At 39.7% G+C, this 19,891-nt stretch overlaps 1 protein-coding gene and 1 long non-coding RNA gene across 3 annotated transcripts in view; one reads left to right on the forward strand and one right to left on the reverse strand.

The window, feature by feature from the left end:
- HAT1 (histone acetyltransferase 1) overlaps window positions 1-18,482 on the forward strand; it is a 32,125-nt gene extending 13,643 nt beyond the window's left edge. For both annotated transcript variants that reach the window (XM_034427314.3, XM_087884832.1), the window contains exons 5-11: window positions 3,962-4,141; window positions 4,379-4,500; window positions 5,004-5,108; window positions 5,407-5,513; window positions 15,457-15,608; window positions 17,305-17,421; window positions 17,724-18,482. In XM_034427314.3, the coding sequence (XP_034283205.2) occupies window positions 3,962-4,141; window positions 4,379-4,500; window positions 5,004-5,108; window positions 5,407-5,513; window positions 15,457-15,608; window positions 17,305-17,421; window positions 17,724-17,891 (951 nt within the window). In that variant the 3' untranslated portion in view covers window positions 17,892-18,482. The remainder of the gene's footprint in view (window positions 1-3,961; window positions 4,142-4,378; window positions 4,501-5,003; window positions 5,109-5,406; window positions 5,514-15,456; window positions 15,609-17,304; window positions 17,422-17,723) is intronic.
- LOC117671486 (uncharacterized) lies at window positions 17,235-17,973 on the reverse strand. Its single transcript, XR_004592905.2, has 2 exons — window positions 17,838-17,973; window positions 17,235-17,719 (listed from the first exon to the last, which is right to left on the reverse strand). It is a non-coding gene; the product is annotated as an uncharacterized LOC117671486 (long non-coding RNA).
- Window positions 18,483-19,891: the final 1,409 nt, after the last annotated feature.

Genomic DNA, 19,891 nt, shown 5'->3' on the forward strand with positions numbered 1-19,891 from the left:
AATACTGTATGGAAAAATATTATTACTGATGCTCCAGAGCAAGCGTGGATAACCTGTAACCTGCAGAAAGTCAGTTATAGCATGGTTTCGTGCCACTTTCCTGCAAACACAGATATAAAAACTGTAGTGTAAACTAATACATTCCATGCTTTTTTTTTAAAAAAAAAACAAACCCAAATCCTTTGAAAGCCCAGGAAGAAACCTGAAATCTAGTGCTGACCAAGTGTACAACATAGTCCTATCCACATGACATTATTTTTCTTCCCACTGCTGAACTCAACCTCCCAAATATTAATCATGCTATTGTAAATAATCAGTATATTACTAAGAATATACAGGTAGTCCTAGACTTACAACAGTTCGTTTAGTGACCACTCAAAGTTACCTCGGCACTGAAAAAATTGACTTAAGGCCATTTTTCACCCTTATAACTGCTGTAGCATCCTTATTGTCACGTGATCAAAATTCTGATGCTTGGGAACTGGTTCATATTTATGAAGGTTTCAGTGTCCTGGGCTCATGTGAACCCCTTTTGTGATCTTCTAGAAAGCAAAGTCAATGGGGAAGTCAGATTCACTTAACAACCTTGTTACTAACTTAACAACTACAGTGACTCACTTAACAACCGTGACAAGAAAGGTTGTAAAATGAGGCAAAATTAATTTAAAAACATGTCTCACTTAGCAACATAAATTTTGGACTCAATTGTGATCATATGTCGAGGACTACTTGTATTGGGATTAGGAAATGTGTTTTTTGTTAAATAAAAATGCATATGTATTCCTCAAAATCAGTATGCGTGTGTGTGTGTGTGTGTGTGTGTGTGTGTGTGTGTGTATATATATATATATATATATATATATATATATATATATATATATATATATATATATATATATAAACCTTTTCTATAATTTCTGCTTTCTGGGGTTTGGACTTTTTTATTACGACTTCGATTTATAGGTACTCCTTGATTTACAACCATAATTGAACCCAAAATTTAGGTCATAAGTTAAGTGAGGTGCCCATATTTATTATTTATTTATTGGTTCAATTTATATGCCGCCCTTCTCCGGAGACTCAGGGTGGCTTACAATGCCTTAAGCAATAGCCTTCATACTTTTGTATATACCTGCTTAGTAGGGCTTTCGGCCCCCCCAAGCGGTGTTCTTTTTTTTTATATATACAAAGTCAGCTTATTGCCCCCACAATCCGGGTCCTCATTTTACCTACCTCAGAAGAATGGAAGGCTGAGTCAACCTTGAGCCTGGTGAGATTTGAACTCGCAGTAATTGCAGGCAGCTGGTAGCTAAGTGCTACTTAAGTGCTATTTAACAGCACTTTAGTCCGCTGCGCCACCAAGGCTCATGACTGCCTTTTGCTCAATGACAGCAATCCTGGCTGCCACCATTGCAGTTATTAAGCAGACACAGCAAAAAAGTGGCAGCTCCCATTCTTACATAAAAGGGAACTGCAAATTTCGGCTGGAAAAAGAAAAAGCTTACATCTTTGTGATCCAAGCTTCTTTTCTTCAGCCCAGCAGTTCAGTTCCCTTTCCCTTAGTCAGCAGAAGGGAACTTTGCCCAAATTCCAAGCAGAATTTTGTGACAAAACATTTGCAGTATTGGGCATTTGGTGGCAGCCCCCACAAATGAGAGGGAGTTGCCTCATTTCTGAGGATTGGGTGCAAACGCCCTGTGCTGCAAATGCTCCATGCCAAAATCCTGTTTGGATTTCAACCTGGGCTTCTTCAGCCAGTCTCCTTGAAAGCAAAACAGCTTGGCAAACAGACTCCACCCTATGTCGGGTGCAGAGGTTGGCTGCTGCTGGTTTAGACTGGTTTGGGTGAACCGGCAGTTTCGACTACCGGCTGGGCCTGCCCACCCGCCCCGGTGCAATCCCATCCTATATATTTCACTTTCTGGCACGCTCGCCCCGCCCACGCAGCCCAGCTGATTTCTGCGTCGCGCATGCTCTACTCACTGTGGCTGCCCAAGAAAGTTGCTGTGGCCCACTGTTCTGCCCCAGCTACGAACCCCAAAGAACACAGCACACACAAAGTCTGTTCAAACCTTAGTTTACTAAATAAACCAGTCTTTTACAACAACGGCTGTTAATTAATTGCATTAACAGCCGCCAAGTGGTCAGCAGATCTGACAGCTGATTCAGACAATGAGGAGGTTGGGGAGGAACATGGGCCAGTCCTGGAGTCTGGGGAAGGCTCTGATGAGGCTCTGCGTCGGAGGCAGAGATGGGGCCAGGGCCGTCTGACAGTTGTCAGCTGCCTTCGGAGTTGTACATCGGTGAGACAGAAGAACATCTGGATCCTGTTCTCAGTGTGCGCATACGCAGAGCTGCCAGGAGAAGGGAACAGCTAAGGAACAAGGGTCGACTCAGGAGTAAAGCCACAGTTGGACGGTGAATGGCCCCTCCCATAGGGAATAAAGAGGAGCAAAGGGGAGGGGAATTTGCAGGAGACAATTAGTTCATTTGGGTGAAGATCTATTCCTGCATTCTTGCCAAGTATTGTCGGTTACAGTGTGGAGTCTGAAAGATATCGGTCTGGCCACTCTCCAAGCCTGATAAAGGTCAGTAATTGTGAACTATCTTGAAAGACTGTGGGAGAGGAAAGACTTTGCTGGAGAGGAATTCACTGCAAAATTAATAAAGGGGGTTTATCGGGACGAGGACTCGGCTTCGTGCTGGTGGGGAAGACTAGGTCAGAACAAAGGGGTGCTGGAAGCAACGCGCATGATATCGCCGTGTGTTTGAAGCCATGCGCAGTGGTTGTTAAATTATGTGAAGCTCACCTCTGGTCGGGTGAAATCAATTCCAGAAGGCAGCACTGTGACTCTCAAAAGAGGCTGGGTGAAAAAGTTCCTTAGTGAGGGACCTTCTTCACCCAGTGTCCTTGATAGCAAAAACAAGGTTTGGCAAAGAGGCATTTCCCTGCACAGGATGAAACCAATCTGTCAGACCCCTCTAATGCTCTCAAGGAGGCTGGGTAAAAAAGCCCTCCTGAAATCCAAGCTTGGATTTTGTGACATACTAAGTGGCTCAGTGGCTAAGACGCTGAGCTTGTCGATCAGAAAGATCAGCGGTTCGAATCCCTCGTATAGGTCTCCTGTGTGAGCAGGGGAGTTGGACTAGATGACCTCCAAGGTCCCTTCCAACTCTGTTATTGTTACTTCGAGAGGAATGTCTTTTTCAGCCAGCCCCCAGAAACCAGAGGGAGTTCTCTAGGCAGGCAGCAGCAGCAGCAGCTTGCAATCTTCTTTGCTGGCTTCCCCACTGACTTTCTGGGGAAGCCAGTAGGGAAAATTTCACATGGTGATCATGTGATTTCAGGGCACTTGGCAACCTGCCTTAAGCGCAAACAAGTTGCCAAGTGCCCAGATTGCAATCATTTGACCACAGGGGTGCTGCAATGGCTGTAAATTTGGGCATGGGTCATAAGTCTGTTCAGCTCCATCATAATTTTGAATGGTCACTGAACAAATGGTGCTTAAGCCAGGACTACCTGTATTATTTTTAAATTATTTTTAAGAAGAAATATTGTCCAAGTCTCAATATTTTCTTTTATGACCTAGCTGACACCTATTTCTGTTTGTGTTATTTTGAGGAAATCGTTTTATCTATTTTACTACAATCCTCTGTTCTCTGACAACCAAAAAGCAAAATAGCTATGGTAAATGTTTTGCTAAACTAAATGTTTTGCTTAAGTAGCCAATATTGAGCATCAGTGATGATATAATGATTGTGCCTTTTTTGTTTTTCATCTTTTTGAAAGTGGAACTAAGAGTTTCCCTTAGTGAAACTTCTAAATTAGGAAAAATACAGCAACTTTCTGATGAATTTTAGAAAGATTCCTTCAAGGGGTAGATATGAAAAATATTACTTTACATTTAACTTTCCAGTAACTGAGTTTATATTCCCATTGCTTTTCCTTCTTTGTTTTCAGGCAGATGATGTGGAAAGTAAAATTAGAGAAATTATTCCCCCAGGCTTTAGCAGAAGTGTAGATGACTTGGTATCTCTGCTGGAAAAAGAAGTTAACTTTAAGCCGTTTGGGATATTATTGCATACATATTCTTTGCATAATGAAGAAGCAGGTGAAGACATAACATATCAAATATACAAGGTAAAAAAAAAAAGACATATTTTGCTCAAAGTGACAAATTTTCATGACAGTGTTTAAATGACATTCAGTTAATTGTTTGCGATATATGTAAAAAGACTTATTTGAGGCGGGGGGGATGTGTCATATCACTTTTTGTGCACTCATAGTTGCCTGCCAAAGAATCTGCATATACCCTTCTAAGAGCTCTTTTCACATCTATGAAAAGTTTCACCTGACTTCTTCTAGCTTTTTCCCTAGGCTGACATGACATGCCCAGGCTTTCGAGAGTATCATGAAAGGCTTCAGACCTTCTTGATGTGGTTTATTGAAACAGCGAGCTTTATTGACGTGGATGATGAAAGATGGAACTACTTTCTAGTGTAGGTACAATTCTAAAGCAATAGTGGACCTTATTACCTCCATAAAGGCTGCATTTTAATTGTGGCTGGCCAATTATTGGGACAGTATAATGATATTTTTCTCAGGACAGGAAAAAACTATTGTTTATCAAGCTGGAGTTTGCATCCATTATGTTTCGCAAGACCTTGAGAATAGAGCCAAATTAAATACTGTTGTCCACTGGCGCTCTGAATGTAGGGCTTAAACAGTAAAATGAGCTTTGCCTGTGTTTTCTTTTACTTGCCACCTATTCATCGTTATAATAGGCAAGTGTGGTGAAGTGCTGTAAAGAGGTCTGATTTATCCAAGTTGCTGCACACCAATTAAGTGAATTGTACATTCAGAACATAGCAGGTGTACCCATTGGGCCCGCACAGAGTAGCTTGCTGACACTAAAAATTCAGTCACAGAATAGAAAAGAAAATGGACACTGCATGGGAGCGCGACTGTAATTGACCTGCTTGGCTTTCTGTTTTATCTGCAGATTTGAGAAGTATAATAAGGATGGAGCGACACTCTCTGCGACTGTAGGCTATATGACAGTCTATAATTACTATGTGTACCCAGACAAAACCCGGCCACGTGTAAGGTAATTGGAAGCATAACACGTGCCTTGCCTTTTATTTCAGAAGAGGGGACTGTTGAAATTCCCAATAATAGTCGATAATGGTTTTAATTTTGGTTTTAATTTGGGGGGATATTTTTTTATTGAAGATTTTGGTTGGCTTTGTGGGTTTTTAAAACTTTGTTCTTTGCATCTAAAATGGGAAAGAATCTCAAAGAGTTACTTGTATACAAACTCCTTTATATAGCAAATCATTATAAATAAGTTTCAAAAGTAAAATGTACAGCTTTCAGTTAACTTTTTTTTCCCCTTCTTCCTGTAGCCAAATGCTGATATTACCTCCGTTCCAAGGAGAAGGCCATGGAGCCCGGCTATTAGAAACTGTCCATAGATACTACATGTCATCTCCTACAGTGCTTGATATAACAGGTATGTGAAATGTGAATTTTCATTGAAGCTACTAGTTTTTTAAATTCATCTGTCAAAATGAAGTGAACTTTCAAAGTTCAACTAATCAGAGGTCAAGATAATACTATCCTTTCTTATATAACAACTGTGTATAATATAATTGTTCAAATCCTTTTCTTACTGAGAAGAGTGCATCATGGAAATCCATCCCTTTTGCTCAAGGATTACCAGATAATTAGGCATTTTGGTTGCGAAGTACATAGTTGGCTTGACAAGGAATCTAAGTTGTTGGGGGTGGGGGGAGTGGTTAATTGCCTTGGAGAGATTGTTTGCTTGAGGCAAACTATTAAATCAAAAGCTACTCTTAAGGAACTTATTTCTCTTATACATACAGTTGTGTTTTTAAACATGAGAGATTAAATGTATGTGTGTCTGAAGGAAATGAAAAAAATCCTTTTGAAAAGGTGCAAGTTGACCATAGAACAAATGAACCATAACTTTATTTTTAAAGTTAAAAAGTAAAATATGCTAGCTTCTCCAAAAAGATAAAAGGAAAATAAAAACTTCTGTGTAATTGTCTCTGATAAGTATCAGAAATATCATGAGGTGATATTCAGGAAAGAATCAGACATTTCTACTATTTTTATCCGGAACGTAAGGCGGGAAATTAATTTTTATTGACTCTTGCCCCTTCACCTCACTGTCTGAAGCAGTCGTTCCATATCCAAAGAAACTATAGGGAATAAGGGAAAGTAGTAGAAATTGCTTCATCCTCCTTTCAGTCAAGAGAAAATATAGTTTGAGCAGAAAACTCTTAATAAGATTGTGCTTCCATGGATGTTAGTCTCCAAGCCATTGTTTTCTAATGTAACATACAGAAGAGTACCCTCTATATGTATATAGTAAAAGATAGTATGGTATGTTAGTAAAATAAATATAAATAAATTATATTCATATGGATCCACAGATTCCTCTTATTTATCTATTTGTTAAAGTTATTTGCGGCCTATCTCGCCATGTGGCTACTCTATCTTTTGCCAATTATCCTTTATGCTGCAGATTTTGCCATATTTCACATCTTTTTTGTAAGTACCTGTCTTTTAGAAGGAGCTGTTAGAAGGGGACAGTCATAAAACTATTTTCCCCTTTAAATATTTATGATCCAAGACCCTTTTGTGAAAGGAGCAATGATTAAACTTCTTTGGTATCCGGTATACTAGTTCATTTGAACTCATATTTGTCCCTGTGGTATACTGAAAGCATGAGATAGTCTTTATAAATTGTTTTTGTACACTTTCAAGTTTTGTGTTTCTTAAACAAAAATTGATATACTTTCACAAGCCACTTTTCAAAACCCACAGGGTCATTCTTGTATTATAATGTAGGGCTGTGCCCATGCTTTGGATTCAAAGGCAAAGGAGTGTTTTGGAGTGGGCAGGCTCCTTATATAGCACTTGTCTGCAACTCAAAGCAGCTGTGTCTTTTTCTGGGCTTGTGTATTTTTCTGGGATTGCATGTCTGCTCCCTGCAGCTGCTGAACAGTCTTGGGAAAAGATATATTTGGTCTTAGAGATTGCAGACAGGTGGTACATTGGTGCCTCTGCATGCTCCAAGTCACCTTTTTGCCTTTCAGTCTGAAGTATTATGCAACCTTATTATAATGTGTATTTTAACTTATTCCTCACAAATCAGTGAGGGATTATATTTGATGGCAGGATAGTGGTGGGGAAAGAAATGCTGGTAGCATAAGTGTATTGGAAGCAAATCACTACCATGCAAATTTTCAGCCTCATTGTGTTCCTTTTATGCAATTGAATGAATGTGCTCAGAAAAACTTATCTGTATATTGCATCTAAACTGTATGATTTAAATTTTCTAAATTTTAAAAATGGCTTGCCATTTGATGGTGGCAGGGTAAAAACACAGAGAGATTCATGTACAGTTAAATAATGTAATTAATTTAGAAATATACCTGAATGGCGAGTGCATATCTGTACTTGAATTTCAGTCTTATTTATAAAAGCCATATAATATCACACACGATACCATTTCGTCACCCTACACCAATTTTTTTTTTTTAAAAAAAAATACTGCCCTAGCTGGTGACTGTCAGACCTCCATGGTAAACCAGACAGGAAACACAACTAAGTGTACTAAATCTACTTTAATGAAGTCTTGTCATAAGACTACATTAAAAGAATTGTGTAAGTCTGAAGTTACAAACTTTCCCTCACCACTTTTAAGGTGTTTTTTTCCCCTAAATTTCTTTCTCTGAGTGTTAAGTGGCTGTAGGCTTCTTTCTCTCCTGTCTGATTATTCCCTAGCCAGCATCTCTTTCCCTTGTCCCTCAATGTCATCCACATATTCCATATCATTCACTAAGGGTAAGGTAAATGTCAATTTTAAAAATTCTATCTGAATTCTTTTTTATAAGATACATATTTACTGTGTTACTTAAAGTACATAGAAATGGAACTGCCAGTACACATTGTAACAGACAAAACAGGGCTCTGACTCATATGGCGCGTGATGCGTATTTTTCAGTAAAAGTACTCTAAAACAGATTAAATTGCCCTGTAGAATAATTTGCTAGGGAACATGCTGTTTTTGACTAGGAGCTTGAAATGCAGAGATGGATCTCTGTTTTTCATCTATTTCTCATTGCTGCTGTTAAAAGACAACTGGGTTGGACACATGGGAACAGGATAGACAATTAGGAAACTGAGACGATATTGAAAGTCATCAGGTGGCTATATTAAAAGATGCATCAAACTAAGGGAGATATCCAAGATAATTGCATTTGTAAAATAGTTATTGACGAGCTGGTTAACTTTTTGATTAAATTCTAGCAGTTTCGGGGAACATTTTTTTATTGAGAGCTGCAATACGCAATATGTAACAGCATAGTTTTCGTATAAGAAAAGAACTACCTGAGCAAACTAAAGTTCTGTTAGGGCTCTTGAGTTTGACTTGTGAGAAAGGCTTGATTTAAATCAACTCTATTTAAATCATAATTTTTAAAGAGCAACTGTCATCTCTGCTACTCCTTTGACCCACTGTTGACTCACCGATAGTCCCAGTGTTGCAGAATATACAGCCTCATGCTACATAACTAAGCTCCATTTCATGCTGAATAAACTAAATTATTTATGTATCGAAAACTATCTTACAATAGATTTTTACCCGAAAAGTTTTTTATTAAAATAAATTTGATAAAAATAAAAAAAAAATCTGATTTAAATCAAAAAAATCCGATTTAAATCAAAAAAATCTGATTTAAATCAAAAAAAATCTGATTTTTTTTATTTTTTTTAAAAAAAATCATTGATTTTTATCCACCCTGTTACTTAGCATTTTTACTATCCTGGCAGGTTCTTGATAGTAAAATGTTTCGTCACAAGGGCTTACTGTAGATTCTCAAGATTTTACAGATAAACTCAGTACAAACTACTTCAGGTTATTTTTCCTTTTATTCAAAAAGCCAGACATAAAAGCAAGCCAGTTACTTTTGCTAAGAATCTAATCTTGATTTCCTAATTGCATTCCTTTGTAGATTTAGCAAATTTATTTACATCCAGAAATGTTAAACCTGGACCCTCACACCTATGCTTTTAAAAAAAAGTATACATTTTATGAAGATTTTAACATAGCTAAAGATAAATATGAAAATATATAAATAAGGTAGAAAACAGAAGGTAATAGAAAAAGTTTAAAAAACAGTACAGCTAGAAAAAGAAACAGGATAATTAAAGAAGTGATTTCCAATCTTCTTTGTAGCAGCTACAAACTTAATTATCAGTACTCCCTCTTTAAAATTACATTACAAAAATCCCTCTGTCCCATACTCAACCCTTTTTTCAATCAGCAAATCCAGAAATCACAATTTCGTTCTTTTTTTCATTTTCAGGGGAGGGAAAATCCATAAAACGTTTCCAGTCTTGTATAAAATAACTTGTTTTATCCCTGGCCAGACCAATCCGTTTAGCCATTTCTGCTAATCCACCTCTTTTCCATTTCTAGATAAACATAGCTGGTTGAGGATTCTGAATTGCAGAGTGACCTAATCTTTCCTCTCTGCTTAATATTATGTGACATAAGTATTTTTGACCGGAATGCGTATGCACTCCATAATGTTGACTTAATATATATGAGCACTGCTTATTTTATAATTTATAATTTAGGAGGGTCTTACAGATACTGTGAGCAATTTTCCCTCTGTGAGTCTGGCTGCCAGCTGGTTTTACTCTAGTTTGTAAAATCTTTGATCTTTCATGCTCTTCTATCCCAGGAGGCTCATCTGTCCAACTACATCCCACAAGGTATCTTCCTCTTTGGGTCTTCAGCATTCTTCTCTGGATTTACCTTCAAATCAACAAGTCTTCAATGTAGCTACTGCCCAATTTAAGTCAGGTTTCACAGCTCATGTTTTGTTTTTTGTTTTTAATTTACCTCATTCATTTTTCAAGTTCTTCCCCAGTTCTTGCATTTTTAAGATAATGCATCCAATGCCAGTCTAGGATCTGTGGCCGTTTCCCCTTTCCCCTGCAGGAATACTTCCTGTATAAAACTAAATATCTTTTTCTTCCCATCTTTTCCTTATCAGCAAAACTAGCACGAAGTGTTTATTTATAAGTTATAGCCACGATGGCGGTTGATACCCCCAGACTTATGGTCATGGGGGTTTTTAACCTGCCATCCGTCGGTGAGGCGTCTGAGGTAGCTCGGGAGTTCATGGCTTCCATGACGGCCATGGACCTGACCCAGTTAGTTCATGGCCCTACTCACATGGGGGGAAACACGCTGGACTTGGTTTTTGTCTCTGGTCAGTGATTGAGTGATCTTGAGATAGGGGACATAGCGATCGAGCCCTTGTCATGGTCGGAACACTCCCTCCTTTGCTTTGACCTTCGAACCTCCACTCCCTGCCACAGGGAGGTGGAACCGATGAGGTGGTTCCACCCCAGAAGCCTGATGGATCCGGATAGGTTCCAGATGGAGCTTGGGCCATTCCCTGAGGTTCTGGCTCATGGCTCGACTGAAGACCTAGTGGTTGCCTGGGATAGGGCGACCACTGGAGCTTTGGATTGGGTCGTGCCTTTGCAGCCTCTGACCCGGCGCTGCTCTCTCCTGGCTCCTTGGTTCACCGAGGAGCTGAGGGAGATGACGCGCCGGAAAAGATGCCTGGAGAGCAGTTGGAGGGCCAGCCGTTCTGAATCCAACCGAACACTGGTAAGGTCTCATATTAGGACCTACCTGGTGGCGATAAAAGCGGCAAAATGTACTTATTTTTTTGCTCTTTTGCTCTTATTGCGTCATCAGATAATCGCCCGGCTGCCCTGTTTAGGGTGACCCACTCCCTGCTCCTTGGAGGGTAGAGCTGAGGACTTTGTACAATATCTGTATGTTTATCACATGTTTATTGGACCCGTGTCCCTCCTGGTTGGTGCTGGCCTCCCGGGAGGTTACACGAGGCTGGCTCCAGGGGATTATAAATGCTTCCTTGAGTGAGGGTGTCTTTCCCGCCGCCTTGAAGGAGGCAGCGGTGAGGCCCCTCCTCAAGAAGCCTTCCCTGGACCCAGCAGAATCTCCAACCTTCGCTTTATTGCAAAGGTTGTTGAGAGTGTGGTAGCGCAACAGCTTCCTCAGTACCTGGATGAATCGGCTTATCTAGATCCGTTCCATTTGGGCTTCAGGCCTGGATACAGCACGGAAATGACATTGGTCGCATTGGTTGATGATCTCTGGAGGGCTCGGGACAGGGGCTGCTCCTCTGTCCTGGTCCTATTAGTCCTCTCAGCGGCTTTTGATACCATCGACCATGGTATCATGCTACACCGGTTGAAAGAGTTGGGGGTGGGGGGCACCGTGTTGCGGTGGTTCTCCTCCTTTCTCTCCGACCGGTCGCAGTCTGTGTTGACAGGGGAGCAGAGTTCGACCCCAAGGCCCCTTATATGTGAGGTGCCACAGGGGTCGGTCCTCTCGCCTCTTCTGTTCAATATTTATGTGAAGCCGCTGGGTGAGATCATCCGTGGTTTTGGGGTGAAGTATCATCAGTACGCTGATGACACTCAGCTGTACATCTCCACCCCGGATCACCCCAATGATGCCCTTGAAGTGATGTCCCGGTGCCTGGAGGCTGTACGGATCCGAATGGGGAGAAACAGACTCAGGCTCAACCCATCCAAGACCGAGTGGCTGTGGTTTCCGACATCCCGATATAGTCAGTTGGTGCCATCACTGACTATTGGGGGCGAGTCGTTGGCCCCCACGGAGAGGGCTCGCAACTTGGGTGTCCTCCTGGACTCACGGCTGTCTTTAGAAGAGCACTTCACGGCTGTGGTCGGGAGGACTTTCTATCAGGTTCGCCTGATTTGCCAGTTGCATCCCTTTCTGGATCGGGACTCGTTACGTACGGTCACTCATGCTCTTGTCACTTCCCGCCTGGACTACTGCAATGCTCTCTACATGGGGCTCCCCTTGAGGAGCACCCGGAGGCTCCAGCTGGTCCAGAATGCGGCCGCGTGGGTGGTTACGGGAGCGATGTGGCACTCCCATGTGACTCCCTTCCTGCGCGAGCTGCACTGGCTCCCGGTGGTCTTCTGGGTGCGCTTCAAGGTTTTGGTTACCACCTTTAGAGCGCTCCATGGCCTAGGACTGGGGTATCTACGAAACCGCCTTCTGCCACCAGTAGCCTCTCACTGACCAGTACGCTCCCATAGAGAGGGTCTTCTCAGGGTGCCGTCGGCCAAACAATGTTGACTGGCGGCCCCCGGGGGAGAGCCTTCTCTGTGGGGGCACCTGCCATCTGGAACGAGCTCTCCCCGGAGATACGGAGGATCCCGGATTTGCGCACTTTCCACCGTGCCCTCAAAACATTCTTATACCAGCAGGCTGGTCTGGCCTAACCTTCCTTTTAAATTGTTTTAAATCTGTCTTATAAATTGGGGTGTTTTAAATTTGTCTATGGGCCAAATCATTTAATGTATTTTTAACTGGTTTTTTAACGTTTGTAATATGTGTGTTTTATCTCTAGGCTGTCCACCGCCCTGAGTCCTTCGGGAGTAGGGCCGTATATAAATTCAATCAATCAATCAATCAATCAATAAAATAATAATTTGAATACATGAATAGCCAACAGAAAGCTATGGCTAAATTGAGGCCATTGCACATTTGTTACATTCATTGTCTGGTCCCAATACTCTCATGGCTTCTGAAACTTTGGATGCAATGAACATTCATGAAAGATCTTTACTGAGACCATACTGACAATTTGTTACATTTTTGTGCACAAAAATAACTTTAGATCAAAGAACGGAGTACTTGATAGTAGTGGCTTCAGTTTTTAAGAAATATATCTAATCTAAGTAAATTACATTGTATAATTTTGCCTCTTTTTTTGATTCAGAGTTAATTCAAACACTGAGACTGGCAAATTTAATTAAACCAACTAATGGAATTTTTTATAACAGTCTAAGCTTTAATAATTTATTTTGTTGCTCATAGACTGAAAGAGTTCAGAATTGGGAGATGCAACAAAAAATTCAAAAATGTATTAATTGGATTGATTTGGTTTCTGGGACCATGGCCCAAGTTATCAGGATGAGGGAATCCTGGTATGAGACGGGCTACACCTTATAAGGATGAGTAAAAATCTCTTCTGCCGAAGACTGACAATCTTGGTCACAGTATCTTTAAGTAAAATCCTATGTGGAAGGAAACCAAAAATATGTAGGAAAAAATGCTTCTTCACCACAAGGGATTGCTCTTTACAGTGGCCTATTAAATCAACCTGTGAGATATTAACAAAAAAAATTCAAAATTCATGGCTTTCATTATCAAATATGGATGCATACATATGTATGTATGAAAAGTTAAATATGCAAAGACAACAGTGTGGGGGTGCGTGGGATATAGACTAAAAATTCATTTAATGTCCAGTGTTTAGAATCATCTTAAAAACAATTATTTAAAAATGTTTTAATGGTTAAGATCATTAGTTGCAGATGCCTAAGAATGACGCTAAGTATTATAATACATTGTTTTATTGGTTGTGTTTGTGTTTATATTGCAAATCGTTACGAGTCTTTGAGAGTGTAGTAGTATAAGCATAATGAATGTATGCATTACATTTAGCTAACTAAAATATAGGAAATCGATGTGATGTATGTAGAATGAAATGGGATGTTACTATATCTGAGTCATTATTGGAATATTCAGAAGAGGAAAATGGGAGCTAGTTTTTACACTCTATAATTTTTGAAATGTGTTTGTGTACATTTCCTTGCAAAGTGTTGTTTTGGAGTGGGGCAGTATCAGAGTTGGGTATGAGTTTGCAGAACTCAGAATAGATTGTGAGGAGGGTTAAGCATGTAGTAAAGAGTTAAAGTTTTGAAGTGAGGTTAGGAACTCTTCAGATGTGCTGGGGAATAAGCTGGGGAATAGTGCAGCTGTCCTGGCCCTTCTTGACACAGGGAAACAAGAGTGTTATGGTGGTCCTTCTCCTTTCTCCAAGGCCAATCTAATCATTGTTAATAGGGAAAAGAAGTTGAGCCTGAAGCTTCTGCTCTGTGGGATACTCAGGACTGAACACTCTATTCCTAACAGCTAAATGAAGCTAACTAGATGAGGCCATCCATTGAGACACGGTATGGTATTACCAGTACACTGCTGAGTCTGGAGTTCCTAGTGTCTGAAGGCTGTGAAGGTCTGGATGGGGAAGAACAGGCTTCAGCTCAGTCTGGCATAACTGGGTAGCTATGAATTGGAGAGGAGGGTTGGATTCAGAAACTTCATCTTTTGCTCTGAATGGATTGCACTTCCTCAGACAGAACTGCTGTGCAGTTTGGAGGTCTTATTGAGATAATAGTTTCGCTCAAAGAGTAACTGGCAGCTGTGGCCAGGAGAGGCTTTGCACAGATTTTAATAGATTTATTGTATTTACAGGTGGTTCTCGTTTAATCATTCAGTGACCATTTGAACTTGGTACTGAATGGCACTGAACAAGCAGTTACAATTGGTCCTCATATTTATGGCTGTCACAACTTCCCATGGTCACATGCTCATGATTTGCAACCTTCCCTGCTGGCATCCAACAAACCAAGTCAATGAAGAAGCTGGCAGCAAGTCACATAAGGTTCTTACTTAATGATGGCAACCAGGACTGCCGGAACTGCCATTGCTAAGCAGTGTGGTCACATGGTTTTTTTCAATTTACAACCACATCTCTTAATGGAGTTTCTAATCCCAATTAGTTTCATTAAGGAAAACTACCTGTATTTAGATTTATTAACTGCCCAAGTCTAATGGATTCTATCTCGTACCGATTTCACCTTTTTCTATATGAGGAAGCACTCCTTATAGTAATAGAAATGGGAGGTGCACTTCAGTCTCCCCCCTATTTCTATTACTGTAATATACTCTAGTTGGGTCTGCATTCTGGACAAGAATATGCATCTTGTCCAGAATGCAGCAGGATGCAGCATTTCAGCAATTCCAGGCATTTCATAACACATTCTTGCCTGCTACGTGAGCTGCAGTAGTTTCCAGTGGGTTCCAGATGCACCAACTTCCACTGAGTTTCAAAGTGCTCGTTATTGCCTGTAAACTTTACATGGCATAGGACCATGTTACTTGCAAGGCCACTGATCTCCAATTGCTTGTTTGTTGTTTGTGCTTGTGTTGTTCCACCTGCCCACTGGAACAGCACCAACCCCTACCACTTTCATAAAGCAATGAAGATATCTTGGGTATTTGAATGAGAATGTTAAGCAAACCCTGGTGGTAGATTTGTTGGATTTTTTTTTTTTTTACTGAAAGCAACTATGGAATATTTGCAGGCCTTGGGTATGGGTATATGGATAATCGCGGGTGTTTCTTCAACTATTTTGAATGTTCTAGTAGTAGTAATTCATAAAGGGAAACTTCTGCTTGCAAATCTAACAATTGTCTTTTTTTCTTCTTCTAGCTGAAGATCCATCTGAAAGCTATGTGAAATTGCGAGATTTTGTATTAGTAAAATTGTGTCAAGATTTACCTTGCTTTTCTCCAGAAAATCTTAAGCAAGGCTTCAGTCAAGATATGGTAATAGAAGCTCAACAGAAGCTGAAAGTAAATAAGGTATTAATAATATTTTAAATGTATCTAATATTGACATTTTGCAAATTGGTGTCCTGTTTGAAGAAGTATTCTATATCCAACCTGGGACTTTGATAAATAAGATTTTTGTTGATTTCTCTTTTCCCTTGTAGCTGCAGGGAGTGTAGAATGATAGAGATATAGGCAATCTCAATTTATGACAGCAATTGGGACCAAATTTATGTTGATAAGCATGATCTCATCATCTCTAGGGCCGACAATCCTTACAGTCCCGGTTGCCGCTGTTAACTGAATTCCATTATCATTAGGCGAGGCAATTTCTTGCCCGCTTCCCACAACCAGACTTCCCCACAAAATCAGTGGGGAAGCTGGCAGGAAGTTGCATGTTCCAAACTAGCAGGCAGGGGGCGGGAATGAGGAGATGTGGAGGAGGGCCAGGACAGGTTCCCAAGAGCCACAAGTCCAGGAAAGGTACATGAGAGGGTATGCAAGAGTCATGGCCCAAGTTGGTGAGAGTGCGAGAAAGGCGTGACAAGGGTTGGGAAGAGTGCATGAGGCTCATGATTGACCAATGCAATGCAAGTGTAGAGGGTCTACAGGACGGTGCACGGGTGGGGATACTTCCCAGATTGATGGCTTTCCAATTGACCTTTTGAGTAAGCCAGCAGGGAAGATTGCAAATGGTGATCATATGATTGTAGAGCACTGCAACTGGTCATAAGTGTGAACTGCTTGCCAAGTGCCCAGATTGCGATCATGTGACCAAAGGGGTGCTAGGATGGTGAAAATACTGAGGACAGGTTATAACTACCATTTGTTCAGCGCTGTCATGACTTTGAATGGACACTGAACAAATGATTCTGGGTCTAAGAGTACCTGCAAAATGCCCTTAGATAAGGAATTATTTACAGAAAGACTACATTGTAACCAAAACTATATATAATACTTATTATGTTGAAAACTAGTACAGTACAGCTTCTTTTACTGATAGGTTCTACGAACCCCACGTGTTTTAAGGTAGATTTTTGAATTTTTAGACAATGTTTCTAGGTCAAGAATCAAGATATTATTTTTTCAAACTCATGGTAATATTGTATTGGTTACCAACAATCAATTTCAAATTGTTGTTGAGATCTGACTTTTGTATAGTTATTCAATAAAGCCTTTGAGGAATTTAGGACACCAATTTTCTAGGGAGAAAAGGTTCAAAAGGCTCGACTGTTTGAAATTTACAGATTGTAAGACGAAAATAAATATTTTGCCTAGAATGAAAATGTGAGTAAATTGTAACACACACCTCATCCACCCACCCACCCACCCACTCCAGAATTATTTATTTGCTTATTAGATTATGTGCTACTTTCAATCAGGAGCTTAGTGTGGATGGTCTGCTATGTTTTCACAATTTATATCTTGCTGAGGTTAGGTTTTGATATGTTTAAATTTTATGTATTAATCTTACTATTTTAAACAACCTGGAGTTATGTAGGCTAGGTGGTACATAAGTGCTAAAAATGAATAAATAAGATTTGAGAAAGTTAGGTCCTTGAAAAAGGAGGATAGGTAAAAACTAATATGATAAATTGTACAGTGACTGCTGAAGTTTAAGGAATGGAAACAGTCAAGAAGAAAAGACAGTAGGCAAGATTTTTAACTTTGTACATTGGGAGCCATAATTCCAACTCCTTTTATCATATGTTTTTCCTTTTACTGTTAGCAACATACACGGCGAGTTTATGAAATTCTCCGGTTACATGCAACAGACATGAGTAATGCAGAACAATCCAGAAGTTATAGATTGGATGTAAAAAGAAGATTGATGGGCCCATATAAGGTAGCTTTTCTGTCATTTTAATTTTTTATTTGAATTTCTCATGAGGGGAAGGAGTGAATGAACACTTTGTCCACCACTCAGGCTTTCCCAAATGCCAACTTCCTTTCCTTCTTTTTATTTTGTCTGAATATCCTTTCTCCAAGTTCTTTTTGTTTTCTGCTTCCATTCCTGGTAAGGAAATATCCAATTAACCTTTAATTTATTTTAGTAGAATACAAATCATCATCACAGTGTCAACAAATTGTCAGGAGGTGGTGAAATGTGGTAATGTTGTTCATATGTGTAAATCCTTTGTTTTCTAGAAAAAGCAGAGAGAGATTGCCAAGATGAGAAGATGTTTAAGACCAGAAGAGTTGACCAATCAGTTGAACCAAATAGACATAAATTTACAACATAAACAATTGGAAGAGACGTACCAGCAACTTATTTCAGATTATCGACGAGTCCTAGAACGACTTGCTCAGGTCTGAGGATTCTCTATAAGAAACATGCAAACTTCTGCCTATTGCATTGTGAAATACATTCATGATCACTGCTCCACTGCAAAATTTCATGTGACATTTTAATCACTTTCAAAATGACTGTGGTTTTCTGTATTTTGGATTTTTTATATTTTTGTGTTGTAGATTCTAAAAACCAGTATCTCAATCTACTGGCACTTTGCTGAAATAAAGAAAGTAGATTACAAGCATTAACAAAACTGGTCTGAATCCCTGCATAGTATGTGTAAGATCTAGCGTACCAATTGAGATGATGTAACAAGATACCAAAGTACAATGGCATAAATAAAGATTGCAAGCCCTCTCTCACCTTTGAGAATATTCAGATCCATGATCCAAATCACTAAAGTCTACAGCATTTCACAACATAATACTGAATGGTTTGACTATCCTGCAGAACTTTAGGTGCAACATAGAAAGGCATGGTGGGGAATTTAAAGACTAAAACCTAAAGTACCTCCCCCCAAATGTATGGTCTGTCATTCTAATGGGCCCAATGCCTAAGAGTAAAAATTGTGATGAATTTGTGTACCAAACTGAATAAAATTAGCACCTAACTACGTTTAATGACTGTTACCATTTGTGGCTGAAGCTCATAGATCACATAGTATTACAAGTTTGCTACTTTCCATGAGTTAAAGTATAGTGGTCAAAATTTGGTATAAATATGAAGTGCATTTGGGAACTAAAATTCTGTTAACATGATATATAGATACATCCCATGAGAGGGCAGCAGATTCTGCTTGACCTTCTACATCAAATTCTTGCCTTAAGGTTAATTTAGCTTGATCTGGCCCGAATGGTAAATTAGCAGAACTGGAAAAGCCACAACATAATTTCCTTTGGCTTGCTTTTTACACAAGAGTATTTGAAATTATTTGCCAGTGTTAGGTGGACCAATCCAATACAGTTACAGAATAGCTTCATCCAGTTAGACCAATTATCTCAGGTTTATTGACTCCTGCTTTCTGTCAAAGTCAAGTTATGGAAGCAGAAAGGTGTAGGTGATGGAAAGAACTGAGCTACAATTTTATTGGTGTGGTAGGGGATATTGAGGTTTTATCAGAATCAGCTGACTAACCAACTATTAGCTACAAAGTATTAGTATATTTCTGATCTCAGCTCAAAATATGGCAATTAATATACTTAAACTCATTCGTAATTTGGTTGATAATTTGCCTGGTAATTTGCCTGGCTGCTAGGAGGGACAATAGAGACCCAGTTCAGGTTCAATCTTCCTAGTAAGATTCCTCAGAGTAGCAGGAAGGACAATTTCTTGGTTGTAGCCATGTGACTGTGGAACTTCACCCCCAAGAACAAGAGCTTAATCTCAGATATTCTTCAAAAAGTTTGTAGACCTGATGGTGGTTGTAATTCAATGTATTTTAATTATGTCTGCTCTCCTGGTATTATAGTAAATTTGTGGCAGCTTACATCCACACAAATACTTTAATCTCTGTAATAACATTTTGTATGTTAACATTTGCTTTGCACAGTCCTTATCACTCAGAAAGATGGAATACAACATCAATAAATGCAATTTCAAAACTTTTGAGGCAGTAGCAGGAGAATGTACAGAAATCCATCATGCAATGATAGTTGGCAAAGTGCAAGTATCTGGACTAGCTAGCTCTGTAGTTTTCTTGGCAAGGATTTTTGGAAGTGGTTTGCCCTTGCCTGATACCTATAGCTGAGTTAGAAGGACTTACTCAGGATGACTCAGCTGGTATGCTTCCTGTTTCTAGCATAACCATTGTACTAAACTGGCTCTTAAGTCAATCAATCAATCAATCATCATCACATGGCATTTGGAATGCCAGTACTACAGGTAGTCCTCAATTTATGACTGCAATTGAGCCCAAAATTTATGTTGCTAAGCGAGACATTTGTTAAATCTATTTTGTCCCATTTTACAAGCTTTCTTGCCACAGTTGTTAAATGAACCACTGCAGTTGTAAAGTTAGTGACAC

This window comes from Pantherophis guttatus, chromosome 1, assembly GCF_059756535.1.
Source record: "Pantherophis guttatus breed Tessera chromosome 1, ASM5975653v1, whole genome shotgun sequence".
Lineage (NCBI taxonomy): Eukaryota > Metazoa > Chordata > Lepidosauria > Squamata > Colubridae > Pantherophis > Pantherophis guttatus.